This window comes from Apium graveolens, unplaced genomic scaffold (genome assembly GCF_009905375.1).
Source record: "Apium graveolens cultivar Ventura unplaced genomic scaffold, ASM990537v1 ctg7192, whole genome shotgun sequence".
NCBI classification, from domain to species: Eukaryota; Viridiplantae; Streptophyta; class Magnoliopsida; order Apiales; family Apiaceae; genus Apium; species Apium graveolens.
The window spans coordinates 1-15637 of record NW_027420115.1 but is presented as its reverse complement, the minus strand read 5'-3'; the positions used below and the strand labels follow the sequence as shown (position 1 = coordinate 15637).

The window sequence follows — 15637 nt, the reverse complement described above, 5'->3', positions numbered from 1 at the left end:
ATTTAAAAAGAAAGTTTGGGAATCTTAAGAATAAAAAATGATAACTTGAGTTTAATAAATAAGATAATTAAGATATTTAATAATTCAAATATTTGAGAAAATTAGAAAAAATAGATGAAGACAATACGAGACGCGCCACCTAAATGTTTTCGTCTTCTTCTTTATATAAGTATGATAATGATCGTGTTTGTTTATTTTCAACAAATGCGCTTTGGTTGTTTTAATGATTTCAATTAATATTTTAGTGAAATATGCTCGTGACACAGTGTAAAACGTTTATAGATAATTTATTGTTACTTTATACAAGCTATATCGAGATTAAATACTAATCTTTATTTTATATTGATATGCACGCTTACACTCTACACTTATTTTTTAATCTAAATTATTTTATTTTTAAGTTAAGTTTTAGGAATATGTCCAGTTTTATTTAAATTATTAAGACATTCATAACTTTAGAGATCGTATCCTTTTTAAATTGTCGATGTCGAACTTTTATCATATTTTGTAAATTACAAGTTATTTAATGGTGTTTATGATAATGTTAAGAATTGGAGACTGACTGATAGTTTTATTAAGAAAAAAGCTAAGTGTTTTATGTTGAAATATAAACAAAATTTGTAAATAATTAAATTATTAACAAATGATGAGAAAAATGTGCTAATAAAAATATTTTCGCGAAATAATACTTTATTATTCCTAACATATATATATATATATAAACTTTATTCGCGCGGAGTCGATTTAGCCGAGTTCGAGCTAAACGTGCTGAGTCCGAACTGAATAGACAAAAAGTTAGGCACAACTCGTTTTGCTCGTCCGAACTCATTTTCATATTCCGGATCGACTTGTTAAAGAAAACGAAGCGAAACAAGTTCACTCAAACGAGTCGATCCTGAATTTTACTCACGAATAACTCTGTTTATTTACGATCATAATAAATTTTGTAGTTAAAGAAAATATAGTTATTAATTTTTCAAAAAAATATTGATATAAAATTTTATTTTATACACGTGTCTCAAAATACGGATACAAATTTAAAAATAATGATTATTGAGAGCGGATGTTAAAATTAATGTTTCTTATATTTTACAAAAATATAAATTTTGGAGGATCCTGATAAATTATATAGACCAATAGGGCCGAAATTTACAAGAATTCACGTAATATTAAAATTAAACATAGGTTCTTAAAAATTTGTTATATTTTTTAGGAGAGTAATGGAATGAGTGACTTTTTATTTTTCAGAAATAAGAACTTATATAAACGCCAACAAAAGATTAGTACTGGGATATGACTCTTATTTTCATATTGGGACTTTAAAATTCGACTTATGATATATGCATGTGTTGTATAATCAATTAACAAAAAAGGAACTCATATAAATGTGTACCATTTTAGAGAAAATTATTCACGTTTTTTATTAATAAATTACTTATTGTTTTGCTAAATAAGGAAAATGAAACACCTTCGTATATATGTCTCAAACAAATTATGTGAATGCATAATTTTTCTACGAAATGAGTCCTTATTTTGCAAAATAAGAAATTTGGCCAAACAGACCTTTCAGTGAGCGCCCTAAAGATTTATTTGAAGTTTTTCGGGTGAAGGTGACTTTTTCCAGAAATTTATAATTTTAAACAAATCATAGTTCAATCTTTATATCCATCTGAAGATTACCAATCATGTTCGTGCCAATTTTCTGATACGAAAACGAAAGTAAAGCCTTATTATTCTCTTCCATGTCACTACAAATTTTGGGCGACAAATCTTAATTCAGAACTTTAGAACTCTAGTACTGTCTACGATAGTTAGACATCTGTTAAATATAAGCAGAGATGAACAAAAAAATTGGGTCCAAAAAATCTGACCCATCTCGATCTGGTCAAAACCCTACCTGAATTTAGGGTCGGGACTCGACCCTATATTTTTAGGCAAAACGCAGTCCGGTTAAAATTCCGGGCTTCGGCCTGACCCAGTCCGATTAAAAACCCGGTTAAATCTGATTATTCTAAAATATTTTTTATATACTTGTGAATATACATTTACTATAAATATAAATAATACTTTAAACACATATATATTTGCATATTCGTAATTAATAATATTATTTACATGCTTTATTGAATGATTAATAAAAAAAGATTTAGTAAGTACACCATATATATTTGGATAATATTGATAAAACATATTATTCTATGAACATGTTTATTTTTTGCTGAATTTAAATGTTTTCAACGAAATAATGTTTTAATAAAATATTATATGCAAACTAATACATTTTTACGATGATCTAGTTCCCAACATATGTAGTCTTTAGAATCTCTAATAAAACACGATCCGACTTAAATTAAAAAAAAAGTCCGACCCAATCCGATCTGGCCCGAAAAAAGCCCGATGAGGCCCGTTTCGAGGGCCTAAACGGGCTCCGACATTTTCGAAAAGTCCGGCCCGACCCGGCTCGGTCAAAGTCAAAATCCGAAAAATCCGGCCCGGTTAAAGTCCAGATTTTTTAAGATCCGGTCAAAATCCGGACCGATGGACCTTTTGTGCATCTCTAAACATAAGTGATAATATAGAGAATGGTTTTAGCCGAAAGTTTGGAAGAGTAAGCGAAATTGTTTTTTATTGTAATCTGGTTAATAATTATAAGTTATATCATATTATTAACAATTTCTCGGTTCCGTTGCCGATTCCAAATTCTTAATTATTGTGCCCAGTGATAATTGTAATCTAGAAAAATGATGCGGCTAAATCTTGGATATGACAATAAGTGTGTGTTTTTGACCCGGAGACATTAACAATTAAGGAGGAAGATGATTTTTACCGAATATGTAAGTCTAATGGGAAGAAAACTATGGGACAAAGTATTGTCCCGCTTAATTTTACGTACCTTTATGTTTCATTGAATAGAATGAAATGAGGGTAATGCTGTGTAGGGTATACTCTCCCAGACACTGTCTTAGACGGTATTTGATAGGTACTGTTGATTGATTGATTTATAATTTTAAACGAACAGTTTCAAAGTTAAAAATCGGTACATAATTCAGTTGTTGAACAATTTTTGAAATAAATTATAAAATTAATTTGACCAAAAATAATACTCCATTCGTCCATTTTTTAGTTGTCACATTTGACTTGTGTAGTCAAATTGATCAAATTTTGACCGATTTTTTTAATATATTATGTTGAACAAAAATAAATAAATTATATCATTAAAAAGTTATTTTACCTACTTTGATATTTGATTTTCTGTTTTTTTATATAATATAATAATATTTAATTTTTGGTCAAATTGATTTAATTTGACAAATATAAAAGAAAATGTTAAAAGTACGCAAGTTTTAATTTTTTTAAGGTCAGCATCAAAAAATGGCTGGATACATTTCACATGCAAACCTTGAAAAAATCAGGGGCAAAGGGAATTCCGGCATGTGGGTCCCATCTCATATTCCTTGATTGAAAAACACCCGAGCATGGTAAGAAATGAATTGGGTTCTTTCTTTATGCTACAAGTGAATCTTATACTCTCAAAAGTCTCAAGTAAAACATCTTTGTTTACGTGCTTTCTGTGTAGTAGTTGGCTAGTTGTATCTTAGAAGCTGCAATTCTACTACATATATCTAGATACAAGATGCATGCAGCATAATCATGCATCATTACAAACCATTTCTTCTTGTGCTAGCTAGCTTGATGATGTCTTGTTGAGCAGCAAGCAGACTTCTTATTTCTTGACCCAAAGGGGGGTATATATGGGTAAACTAAATGAATTTGGAAGAGAACTAAGATACATTTTTAATCAATGGGAACTTGGGATTTGTGTTCTACTTAGCCTTTTCCTTCAAATATTGTTGATTTTAGCAGGACCTTTAAGAAGGACAGTTTCGCACAAAGGCCTACATATCCTTCTTTGGGCAGCATACTTGCTCGCAGATACCACTGCTATATTTGCAGTCGGGCTCATCTCCAGCAAGCAATTTCTTTATCTGAATCACTACTTTAATGCACCTACAAACAATATATTGCACACCTTCTGGGCTCCTTTTCTTCTGGCACACCTCGGTGGTCCAGATCCCATCACCGCTTTAGCCCTGGAGGACAATGAGCTATGGCTCAGGCATTTATTTTCCTTCTTTACACAGTTCATTGCTGTGGCTTATGTTCTCTATCAATCTCTCACACCTAACAAACTGTTGGCTCCATCACTGCTTATGTTCCTGTGTGGAATCATCAAGTATGTTGAGCGCACATATGCTTTGTATTGCGCGAGCGCTAACACCTTCCGTGACTCCGTACTTAAAAGTAAACTTTTCTATTCAGACTACGAAAAATTGACGCAGTACGTTGTAAAAGAAGATGCTAAACCCCCAGAAGGATTTGATCCGGATGAGGAATATATTAAAACCAATGTTAGAGAGACAGCTGATCTGACGCCATTGGAAGTAGTGCAGTACGGTTTTTTCCACTTCACCCATTTCAAAGGACTGTTTGCAGATCTTATTTTCAGCTTTATTAAGCGCAACCAGAGTCGGAATTTTTTCATTGCAAGATCTTCAAATGCCGCCTTTGGAGTTGTGGAGGTAGAGTTAAATTATCTTTATGATGTTCTGTTCACCAAGCTTCCTGTAGTGTATCACCTAGTTGGGTTGGGCTGTCGGTCTGTATCTATTGGTGCCATTGTCACTTCATTGGTGCTTTTTCATCATGTTGATAAAAAGCAGTTTGAACCCCAAGGGTTTGAGGTAGGAATTACCTATACTTTGCTCATCGGAGGTATTGTGTTGGAAGTCATTGCCTTTATGATGCTTGTTTTCTCTGAATGGACGGTGGTGAAGCTCGACCCTTTTCCTGACATATTTTCCCATAAGCGTTCGTTGTTGAGTACACTCAGTGATACTATATTGAGTGCTAAAATCATAAGAGGGAAGATCATATGTTGGTTGCTGAATATTGGTGGAAGCGATTCTCGCAGGTGGGCTGAGTCTATATCAGGATTCAATTTTATACATTATTGTTTACATAGACGTTCAAATGCAAAAGAAAAAATTTATGATCATTTGGGAATTACAGGTTTCGTCGATGAGATAGTTTATGTGAAACAATACCCATTGCCTTCCTACTTGAAAGATTTCATTTTCGAAGAATTAAAAATGAAGGCGGAGATGGCATCTGATTTGGATACGGCTAAGAAAATATGTTCAGCCAAAGGTGAATGGGTACTTGGAATTGCAGGCTACAGCAGCCTTGATTTTTTTCCTTATGTTGCCAATGTTGACTATGATGAGAGTCTTCTTTTGTGGCACATTGCCACTGAATGTTGCTTCAATGATAAAGAAGATGAAGAATTTCAGAGGGAGCAAAATTATCAATCTGAACATCTTGGTCATAGAAGAATTGCCAAGTTAATATCAGACTACATGATATATCTCCTAGTGATGAAGCCTGGTATGATGTCAGGTGTTTCGAGAATTGGACTACTAAGATTCCGTCACACTTGTGCAACGGCTAACCAATTCTTTAAAAAGCAACTTCCAAAGGTGGGGGAGTTACAGGGGATAGCTTGCGAAACCCTTATTCAACTAATCAGCACGAATAAGAAACCTAGAAGCAGGTCCATATTGTTCGAAGCAGCGAGATTGGCCAAAGAGCTGCAAAAGATAGAATCCATAGAGAGATGGGAGATAATGAGCAAGGTATGGGTGGAACTTCTATCATATGGGGCAAGTCATATCAAGATAAACGCTCATGCTCAACAACTAAGTAAAGGCGGACAACTTATAACTGTTGTTTGGTTATTGATGACTCACCTTGGCTTGGGAGATTATTTTCAGGGGCCAGTTATACATGGTCCATGGCTTCCTACTGGTTTCCTGTGAGTGCTCGCAGATTTTTGACTCGAGACATGATGATTCCTTACAAAGTCTTCACCGTTTACGCTTCTTTCCTCTTTCCTCTCAAATTCATGTATCTTTATTACTTAATAAATGTAATTATCATTACAAAGTCTTTCTTCTTTCGCCTTTCTTTCCTCTTTCTTCTCAAAGCAACAGAGTTGGATAACTTTGCTGCACAATCAACAAATATTATATTTTAAATTCTTTATCTTCCATATTATTTTCAGCACCCTTTTCCAAATAATACACCACTTATTGACACCCGAGATGTCAACTTCACTAATTCAATAAAATAAATGCATAATAGAAATATATTAGAAAAATGATATTTTATATGTCATTGGGACCATAAATGAAGTTGGCACCCATGCCAACTTTTAACACCCCAAGTTGGCACATCCTAACTCATTTGGCATCCAAATGACATCTTTCAATTTTAATGGAGTGCTAACAAAAGTACCGAGACACGTCATGCCACATGAAGTTGACACCCTCCATTAAGGTTGCTCCAAGAGCATTTTCAATGGTTACCACCTTTGAAGGAGTGTCAACTTTGTCATATAATCAAAAATATTATTTTTAATATTCTCTCTCTTTCACATCAATTTTGACATTCTTTTTTCAGAAAATACTCCAATGGTTGGCACCCCTAGATGCTAGCTTGTTAAACTTAATAAAATAAATGTAAAATATACATAAATTAGGGATATAATTATTTATTCATTATTGAGACCACAGACGGGACCATAAAGGAAGTTAGCAGCCTAGTATATAGGATGCCAACTTAATACACCCAAGGTTGGCACCCATGCCAACTCACTTGGCACCACAATGGCATCGCAACACTCTAACCACATGACGTTGGCACCCCTCTTGACACCCGCCATTGGAGTTGCTCTAAGCGCAATTCCAATAAAGTCTTAGTTGATTCTTTATATTTAATATGAAATATTGAATCTTAGTTATGTAGGATGTAGATGAGGATTAGGAACTCCAACGGTATAACTTATCCTCATTCCTTATTTTATATTATATTATTAAAAATAACTTTTATCTATGCTATGCAAGAGAGGGAAAAAGAAAATATTTCAATTTTTTACTATTAAAATAGAAGTCAACACATGATCAGCAGAAATGAGAGATTAGTTATTTATAAGAAATGGAGGAAGGATTTTAGTGAAATAAGGATCTACTAGGATACTATTCGAGCACAATTTCACCCTCTCATTTCCTGTATTGTAACTTAGGAAGCCAAATAGCTATTCTCTTGGAGTTGTTCTAATATTAGTTATTAACATTTCACATTTTCTATATTTATGTGAGAGCTTTGCAGAGGAAGGGGGTATTGTTGTTAGATGGTGTTTGGTAGTTGGTTTATTTGACCGTGTTGTTGAGTTTGATGCTTTTAGAAAGAGGGTGTTGTGAAGGAGCCGTAAGATCAATCTACTTTTTATTTCAGTTTTTTCCAAGAGGTGGGATATATTGAGAGTAATGGAAGGGATCCCTTGGACCTTGAACAAGATTCCCTTTATTATTGATAGGTTGAAACCTGGAGATAATTCAAGGGAACTATGTTTGAATAAGCTAGAGCCTTGAGATGTGGGCGCAGATTCATGACTTGAGACCTGGGGTTTATGTCACAGAGGGTGGTAAAAGAAGCGGGTCGACATTTGTGGAATCCGGAGGGAATATTTGAGGGTTTTGTAATATTGAAATTAAGTTGACAAAGAGTAATACTAAATTAAATTTAAATGAGTACCTATGTTGGTGAGATTGCGAAGCTGTATGAACAGTAAACGTGATAACTCAACACTAGAATAAACAGGTAAATAATACTATATCTACATAAGAAACTGGGAAAAAATGAAGACAAAGCAAATACAAAGAATCAAAAGATTAGAAAAAGGATTGAAGTCTTCTTACAGGTCACTAAAAGAAGTTCATTAATACGTTCATGTCTCAGTGTAGAATAAAGGTTAAAGACTTTCAGGATTTCAGAAATATTGAAGATTCAGTGTAAAAGTGCCAGCAGAAAATTTCAGTGTATTAGTATTGATTGAAGATAGACATTGTTCGAAGCATAGGAATATGAAAAATTGAAAATATGGTAAAGACAGAAGTTAAAAAAGACAGTTGCAGTCTTGAATTTATACTCACTAAAATGAGTTTATTTATATGTTCAAGCGTCAGTGAAGTACAGTGAATGAAGTACTCAAGATTGTAGTAGCAATGAAGACGTTGTCTAAGTACCAGAAAAGATTCCAGTGAAAGTACATTTGTTTATTGAAAGTTAGTGTTCGAAGCGATAAAGTTGTTGCAAGCTTAACAATGCAATTAAGGATAGAATACGAAGACCTGAATCGAAGTTAGTCGCCTGTGAACTAGACCAGTGCACTAGGCGTCAACGTTTCGTGAAAGAAATCTAAGTATTATCATTAGGAATATTATTAAGGGAGGATTTGTATCTGGATATGCAGGTTATATGGTTTATACGAAGACTCAGAGAGAAGACTTGAAGACGGGACAATTTAAGGGTTAAAGTGTGTTAGTCCCTAACAATGCAGCAAGAATTACAGAATCATCCATAAATCTACATTTATGCCTAAGTTAAATCTACTAAGGTGTTTTGTTAATGTAATCATCAAGTTCACAATATATTCCCAACAATCTCCCCCAATTTATGCCTACTAGAATTGTAGCCATAAATTAAGAGAAACTTGATGATAACAAAACACCCTAAAAATACAAATTTAAAAGGTAGTAGATAAAACTAAAAAGTGCTGCAATCTTTACTGAATAATTTACAAGACAAAGTGTATACAGATTTGCTCACAGTCATTTTCAAGGTGCTCCTCTAGTTTGAGCATATTGATCTATTTCCTTGATGGTCTGGATTTCTTTCCAAGCTTCCTGTTATTTTCTTCTATCTGATTTTGGAGCTGTCTGTGGAATTCAAGTTCATCAGCTTCTGACAGATCTAACATTTCTTGCATTTCCAGTAGAGTCTTATTGCTAGAGATGCTCAGCTGGTCCTCTAGTCTGAAGAATCTTCTAACTCCCTTATCATCCATGAATTCCATCAGCCAGTAGGGCCTTAGATGCACTCTACTTCCTGTGTAAGGAATAGTTAAAATCTTTGGGAGTGCATCTTCGGCTCTAATACTCCTCAGTTCTTCAATCTTCTTTAGAACTAGTCTTCTAGCTGTCACATTGAATCCAAAGTTCTTCTTGAAAGATGAATAGACTTTTATCAGTATAGATTGGCTCTCTCGAAGAATCCTGTGAAGTGGCCATGTTATCTCTTTTCCTCCCTTGTACTTGAATACTAGCCTTTCAGGTAGATTCTTGTAAGCATCAATCCCTCTAACTTCTTCTAGTTCATCTAGATAGAGATTTAGATCAGAGAATTCCAGGATGTCACAGATGTACGTGTTATCTCCCTTGTTGACCTTAGTTTGAGCTTTGGTTAGGGACTTGGATCTGAGAGTTGAGGGCTTCACTTTCTTGACTGCTCTGGTCTTTGTTTTCTTTGGCTTCATGAAATGTGGTAGATTGAGTTCAGGAATTGGTAGACTCTCCCAGTCTATTGGCTCATCCTTTGGAATGATAGGTTTACCATGAAAATTCTTGGATGGATTTATCTTGAATTCTTCATGTGCCACAGAGGGCATGAATGTTTGAGTTGTTGTAGAAGTAGATTCTTTGGGAAAGTAGTTTTCCATCTCCTCATCACTGAAATCCAATTTTCTCTTAGAAGGAAGCTTCTATCTGAATTTTCTTTTCTTTTGAGGTGCTTCTTGCATTTTATGTTCTTTAGATTCAGTGGTTTCAGATGGTTGTTCAAGAATTTGTTGTGTGGGTTTCACAGCTTGCAACTTGGCCAAGATAGCAGCTTGCTCCTTCTTTTGTTTGAGCTTTTTAGCATCTAGAGTAGCTTGCTTCTTTTCTTGCTTTAATCTTGCCTTTTCTTCCTTTTTTGCTTCAACAAATTGAGGGTGTCCAGCCACCACACAAATTTCCTTACCATTTTTGAAAACCTTGGCATCTGCAGGATCTTTGTAGAATGCTATAGACCTGGCCAACAGCTTCTTCTCATCAGGCTTTGGTGTCTCATACACTGTGTCCAAAGGGTTCTTGAGTGAAGACTTTGGGTAGTTCACCTTTGGCTTCATGATTAGATCTGCCTTTGGGGATTTGATGCAGGATGCCTAGCCTCTCTCCAGATAGTTCATGCTCATATCATTCACAGAAATTTGCCTGACTTGAGAGTGATGAATGACTGATTTTTCTGGCTTCTTTGCTAGACCAAATTTCTTTTGAATATCCTCATCAATTTTCTCCCAGTTAATTGGACTCAACTGCTTCTTCTCAGCTGCTCTCAAAGTGGCTGCTGCTTCATTTATCAAATCAATGCTATCTTTAGCTGGTGACTTTGTGAAAGCAATTGTTGGCATAATTTCTTTACTCACTTGAATGTTAAGCACTTTTTGCTCCCCCTCACTTCTAGAACTCTCTTTCTCCCCCTTTTTGTTATCAGCAAGTTGAGTAGAGGAGGAGGTCTGTGCAACCGCCAGTTTCTGAAGCAAGTCTATTTGCTGAGCTTGGTGTAGATGGATTGCTGTAAGAGAAGCTTCCATAGCAACCATTCTTTTATCCAAGGAATCCACCTTGGTTACAAGATCAAAGTTTTTCCTGATTTGTCTTTTGATGTCTGTCATTGTTGTCTCTGGAAGTCTAGCTTCCAACTTGTCAGAGATGTCTTTCTTAAGTTGATCAACTTCATTTTTGATGAGGGAGACATTTTGACTTTGTTGGTAGCCTGAGATTTGCTGTAGTTGGAGAGAAGCAAGATGTGCTTGCAGAAGCTTCTTGGTGCTAGCATTTGTGGTTGATTGAAGTGCAGACTGTGTTTGGTTGATAAGTTGGATGATTGTGGTCTTGAAGTGGTGATCATCATATTTCTTGGAGAAGGCCCATGATGGCATGCTTGATCTGGAACCAGGGCCTACTTCTCCCCCTATGTCCAATGTCTCTTCTTCACTATCTCCACCCTCACCTCTAAAGAATTCTTCTGAACCACCAGTCTCATAATCAACATCACCAGCTGTTGAGGGAAAAGCTGTGATGGCATCCTTAGCTCTTTGCATGGACTGTGTGGTGTGCACCAAATTGAGCATTCTTTCTGTATTGTCATTGCCTTGTCCAGCTAGAAGTTGATATGCTGGAACAGGGTGAGTAAATATTTCAGAATCCAAGGAGGAAGAATCTATAACAACTTGATTTTGCTGAGATAGTCCCTCTCTGTCTGCATCCTGGACATTCATTAACTCACTTACAATGACATCCACCCTTATATATCCAGTTGCTGCATTTCTCTCATTTTCTCTCTTTTCTTGCATCAAGGTCTCACCTTGGCTCCCCACCCTCACACCCTCACCTTCACCATCTAAGGTGGGACTCCTCACACTCACTTTTGTTAGTCCTGAAGAAAGGGATTGCATTGGATCACTCTTTTCCTCTCCTTTTTTCTGGGAGCAACCCAGACTCTCACTCAAGTCACTACCTTTCCTTAATCCTAATAGTGATTGCACAATTACTAAGTCATTTTCACTTATAACTATAGTTGAACTTTGGAGTTGTGCAGAGACACCCGATGGATGAGAAATATCCATCGGGTTAGTAATTTGACTATCCGATGGATAACTGTTGTTAAGCACATCCGTCGGGATACAATCACTACTCGACGGATGAACAATATCCATCGAGTGAGTAGAAATGAATGAGTGTGGAGTGGAGACTATTGTAGACTGATAAGTGGCATTTTATACCACTTAGAGCGTCTCATAACGGCTTGAATTGGTGTCCTGAACTCAAGTATTTTGTGTGTTTGATTCATTTTTTAGTGTTTTTTGCATTTCAGGGTATAACTTGCTTAGATAGGTGGTTTTCATCAAATAAAGCTTAAGGAAGTGATTGAAATCAGTCTAGGGGTGAAGAAATCAGCAAAAACAGAAGCAATTCAAGAAATTTTCCAGAAGGGTTGCAGGCGCCCGCTTGCTAGTAGCAGGCTGTAATATCCCGACGAAATTATAATTAAGTAAAATAAATTTATGTGCTTATATTATTTTTACAAGTATTATGCATATTATAAAAATATTTGATTAAATTTTCAATTTTGTCTTGTGTATTGTTGGTTTGCTCGAATATGTCGAGCTCCCATAAAAAAAATTAAAAGGGATACAGACCGAAGTGATAGGACGAGGAAGAGGAATGACGGAAAGAAGAAAGGATGATAAGAGATAAGCGCTGAATATGAATAGAAAAATGAAAATTTTAACTAAAGCACGCAAGCTAAAATAAATTAGCCCGCATCTTTTACTAGACAAAGCCTAGTAGGAAGGAACATTGCACTTGAAAGTACAAATGTTGCCTTGGAAATAAAATTAGTAGTAGAGCTCTTTTTATAGAGCAAGTATCTTGGTTAGTTCCACACCTTCTTGATGTGGGACTAAGTGGATGTAGACTAAAAGCTATAATAGCTTTCAAGTCTAGTATGATTTTTATGTTTGTTGCAAGTCCCATTATATAGAGTTGAGAGAAGATCTCTTGCAAAACCTTCCCGATGTGGGACAAAGAGAATTATTCAAAAGCAAAGCTACAAGTCATAGTTGGTTTATTTTGAAGTATTGGCTTCATAACCTTGGGTTTTATAAAGGAAGAGAAGTTACATCTTTTATATCTCATCAATGTGGGACTTGGTAACGCCTAGTTAAACCTTAAAACTCTAATTTTTACTTGATTATGAGAAATTTATCTATTTCTCTTTTTATTAAAATTTTAAAACCAAATTTAATTGGCTATATTGAAGCCAAGAGAAAGTTTTAAGTTTTCTAAGTAGAAACTAAAGTTAAGTTGGGTTTATATAGGCATTGGAGGAAGGTTGGTCTCATTCTCTAATCAATGTGGGATATATGCATCTTAGGTAATAAAAAGGAGATCTCACAACCCACATCGGCAAGAGAAGAGAAGAAGACTGGGGATATATAAAAGAACTTGACCATAAAATTTTAATAAGTAGAAGTAAGATTGATGAAGCTAATGGTGTGAGTTTTAAAAGGGTGCTTATATGTTCTAGATATTATGTTCCTTGCTTAACTTTTATTTTTTCCCTACCTATCTTTGTACCACATTGAAAACGAGAAGTGAAGTATATTAGAATAAATAGAAAGGTACCATTATATGTAATTGTGAAAAGGAATAAATAGAGGAAGTCATGTGATAGTTTTTTTTAGCAAAACACGAGTGTTAGGTTGAATTTCTTAAACTATATTTTTCCAACTTCCCTACTATTGTATCACATCGAGGATGTAGGAAAAATGAATCCTTACTTTCCTTATTTAAGTGTGTATAGTTTCCTTAAATAGAACTATCCGCTTCGGTTGTTTCAACCAAGGAATTCGGTTAGTTTTTCTTAATCGCGAACTTAATTTTTTTATCTTATTTAGTAATTTGGTAATTATTAGTTTAGCTAAAAAATAAATAGGTTATATTAATAATAAAATTTATGTGCATTTTTGAATTATGTATTTAGAAAGAAAGATCGACTGTAAAATCAATTCGAAGTTCGGGATTCATAGAGAATAAATTAAGGGGTGCACTGTAAGTATATACTGTACTGATTCACTGTTGATGTTTTAAATGATGATTTGAGTTTGACTAAGGCTTCACTGATGAAAAATGAGTATTCTTGCATTGATATTGATGAACTGATGATGATACTTCCTAATCGGAAGTAAAGCTAAACCAATTATTTAGCTGGCTGGGATCCCAACTTGATGAGTTGATGAACCTGTCATGCTTGAATACTCAGTTTTAATCTTGTCAGAACTATATGATGAATTTTTGTTGATTGTAGTATCTTTCATGTCTCTTGATTCGAATATTTGTTTGATGAACTTTGATTTCTCGGATAAACCTTAGTTGAATTCTACTATATATGCTTACTGAGCTTTCCGAGCTCACTCGTTTATGTCACTAACTTCCACAGGAAAGAACTTTGGAGAAGGATGTTCAGGAAAAGATAAGTATGCGATGAACTAAGGCTTAGTAGACGATGAATGCGTGTAGTATCTTAATTAAAAATTTGTGTAATAGACTTTTGGTTGTATCGTGAACTTTGGTTGTAATACTTGGAATACTGTAAGAATTATATATTATTATTTAAGTTTAAGGTTGTGTAAGCATATATTGAGTTGATTGGTTTGGTTTAGAGTTCCCGGGTTCGGGTTTCTGAGGTCATCCCGGGTCCGGGGCGTCACAGGTGGCATCAGAGCTAAGGTTTAGAAATAGGATGAATATAGGATTTCGAATCGCGGGTAGTCCAATTGTAGGCCTAACGTACGTTTAGAAAATGCGTAGTCGTAATTCTTGAACATGGTCAATATAAGGTGTATGACGTGTGTATGACGTGTTTAGTACACGATCAATCGTTATTATGACGTATATCATGATGTGTGCGGCACATATTCCGAATGAAGTAGGATTAATATTATATGTTGAATTGTAGGAGAAGATGATTGATGGAAATTCTGATGGAACTGGATCCAGTGTACAAATTAGCCCTGAGATGTTGTTGATTTTGGGAGAAATGAAGAATATGTTTAAGAGCCTAATGGAGGGGCGAACAACTGCGGATACTCCCGAAATAAATGGGAAACGTGTTGAAAATATGGAAAAAGAAGGCGAGAATAAGCCAAGGTGTACATACAAGGCTTTTAAGGATGCAGATCCCCCAATTTTTAAAGGAGAATTGGATCCACATGTTGCAAATGTATGGATTAAAGAAATGGAGAAAGTGATAGAGATATCAGAATGTTCAGAGGAGCAAAAGGTAAAATTTGTAACACACTCATTAAGGGGGGAAGCTGTATTTTGGTGGGATACGGTTAAACAGACTGAGGATTGTTCTAAAATGGCTTGGACAAGGTTTAATGAATTATTCTTTGATAAATATTTTCCTACCTGTATGAAGAATGAGATGGAGATGAAGTTTCTAGGACTAAAGCATGAAGGAATTTCCGTGTCGGAGTATCTCTCAAGATTCTTGGAACTTTCCAGGTTTGCTCCTCATCAGGTTGATATTGAAGCCAGAAAATGTCAGAGATTTCAAGAAGGGCTGAAACCCCAAATTAGAGAGAAGGTGTCCTTGTTGGAGTTGGAACAATTTGATAAGTTGGTTGGGAAGGCGAGGATTGCAGAAAGGGACTATGAAGCTCGCACTCAATTCTTCAACAATAAGAAACGAGGAAGTGAGACAGAATTGAGTGTTAACTCAGGATTTAAGAAGGACAACAAGAAACTACATATAAAGAAGAAGGAGAGTTTTCGGGGAAGTGATAAGAGGATCATCGTATCTGAGTGTAAGAAATATGGACTGAAACATGGTGGTGATATTTGTTATCGAGCTGATGGGCTGTGTTACAATTGTGGAGAAAAAGGGACATATAGCTTCTCAATGTCCCAAGCCTAAAGTGATTTCTTGCTACAGTTGCGGACAACCAGGTCATTTATCAAGGGACTGCCCACAAAAAGGAGTCAGGAAAAAAGTGGAAACTAAAGGAAATAGGACTTCTACAGCAAGACCTTTTCAACAATCAGCACCTAGGGCAGTGGCATGAACCTACACAATGACAACTCATGATGCCAAAAAATCTCATGATGATATTGTCAGGTACCTTCAACTT

The 15637-nt window shown here is 35.3% G+C and overlaps 2 protein-coding genes across 2 annotated transcripts; both read left to right on the top strand.

Annotated features, from left to right (window-relative positions):
* Positions 1-3752: 3752 nt before the first annotated feature.
* On the top strand, positions 3753-5876 carry LOC141703911 (uncharacterized). The gene has a single exon (XM_074507298.1). It carries the CDS (start codon positions 3753-3755, stop codon positions 5874-5876), a length of 2124 nt encoding a protein of 707 aa, XP_074363399.1.
* An 8590-nt stretch (positions 5877-14466) lies between these two features.
* On the top strand, positions 14467-15423 carry LOC141703907 (uncharacterized). The gene has a single exon (XM_074507293.1). The coding sequence runs from the start codon at positions 14467-14469 to the stop codon at positions 15421-15423; it is 957 nt and encodes a 318-aa protein (XP_074363394.1).
* Positions 15424-15637: the final 214 nt, after the last annotated feature.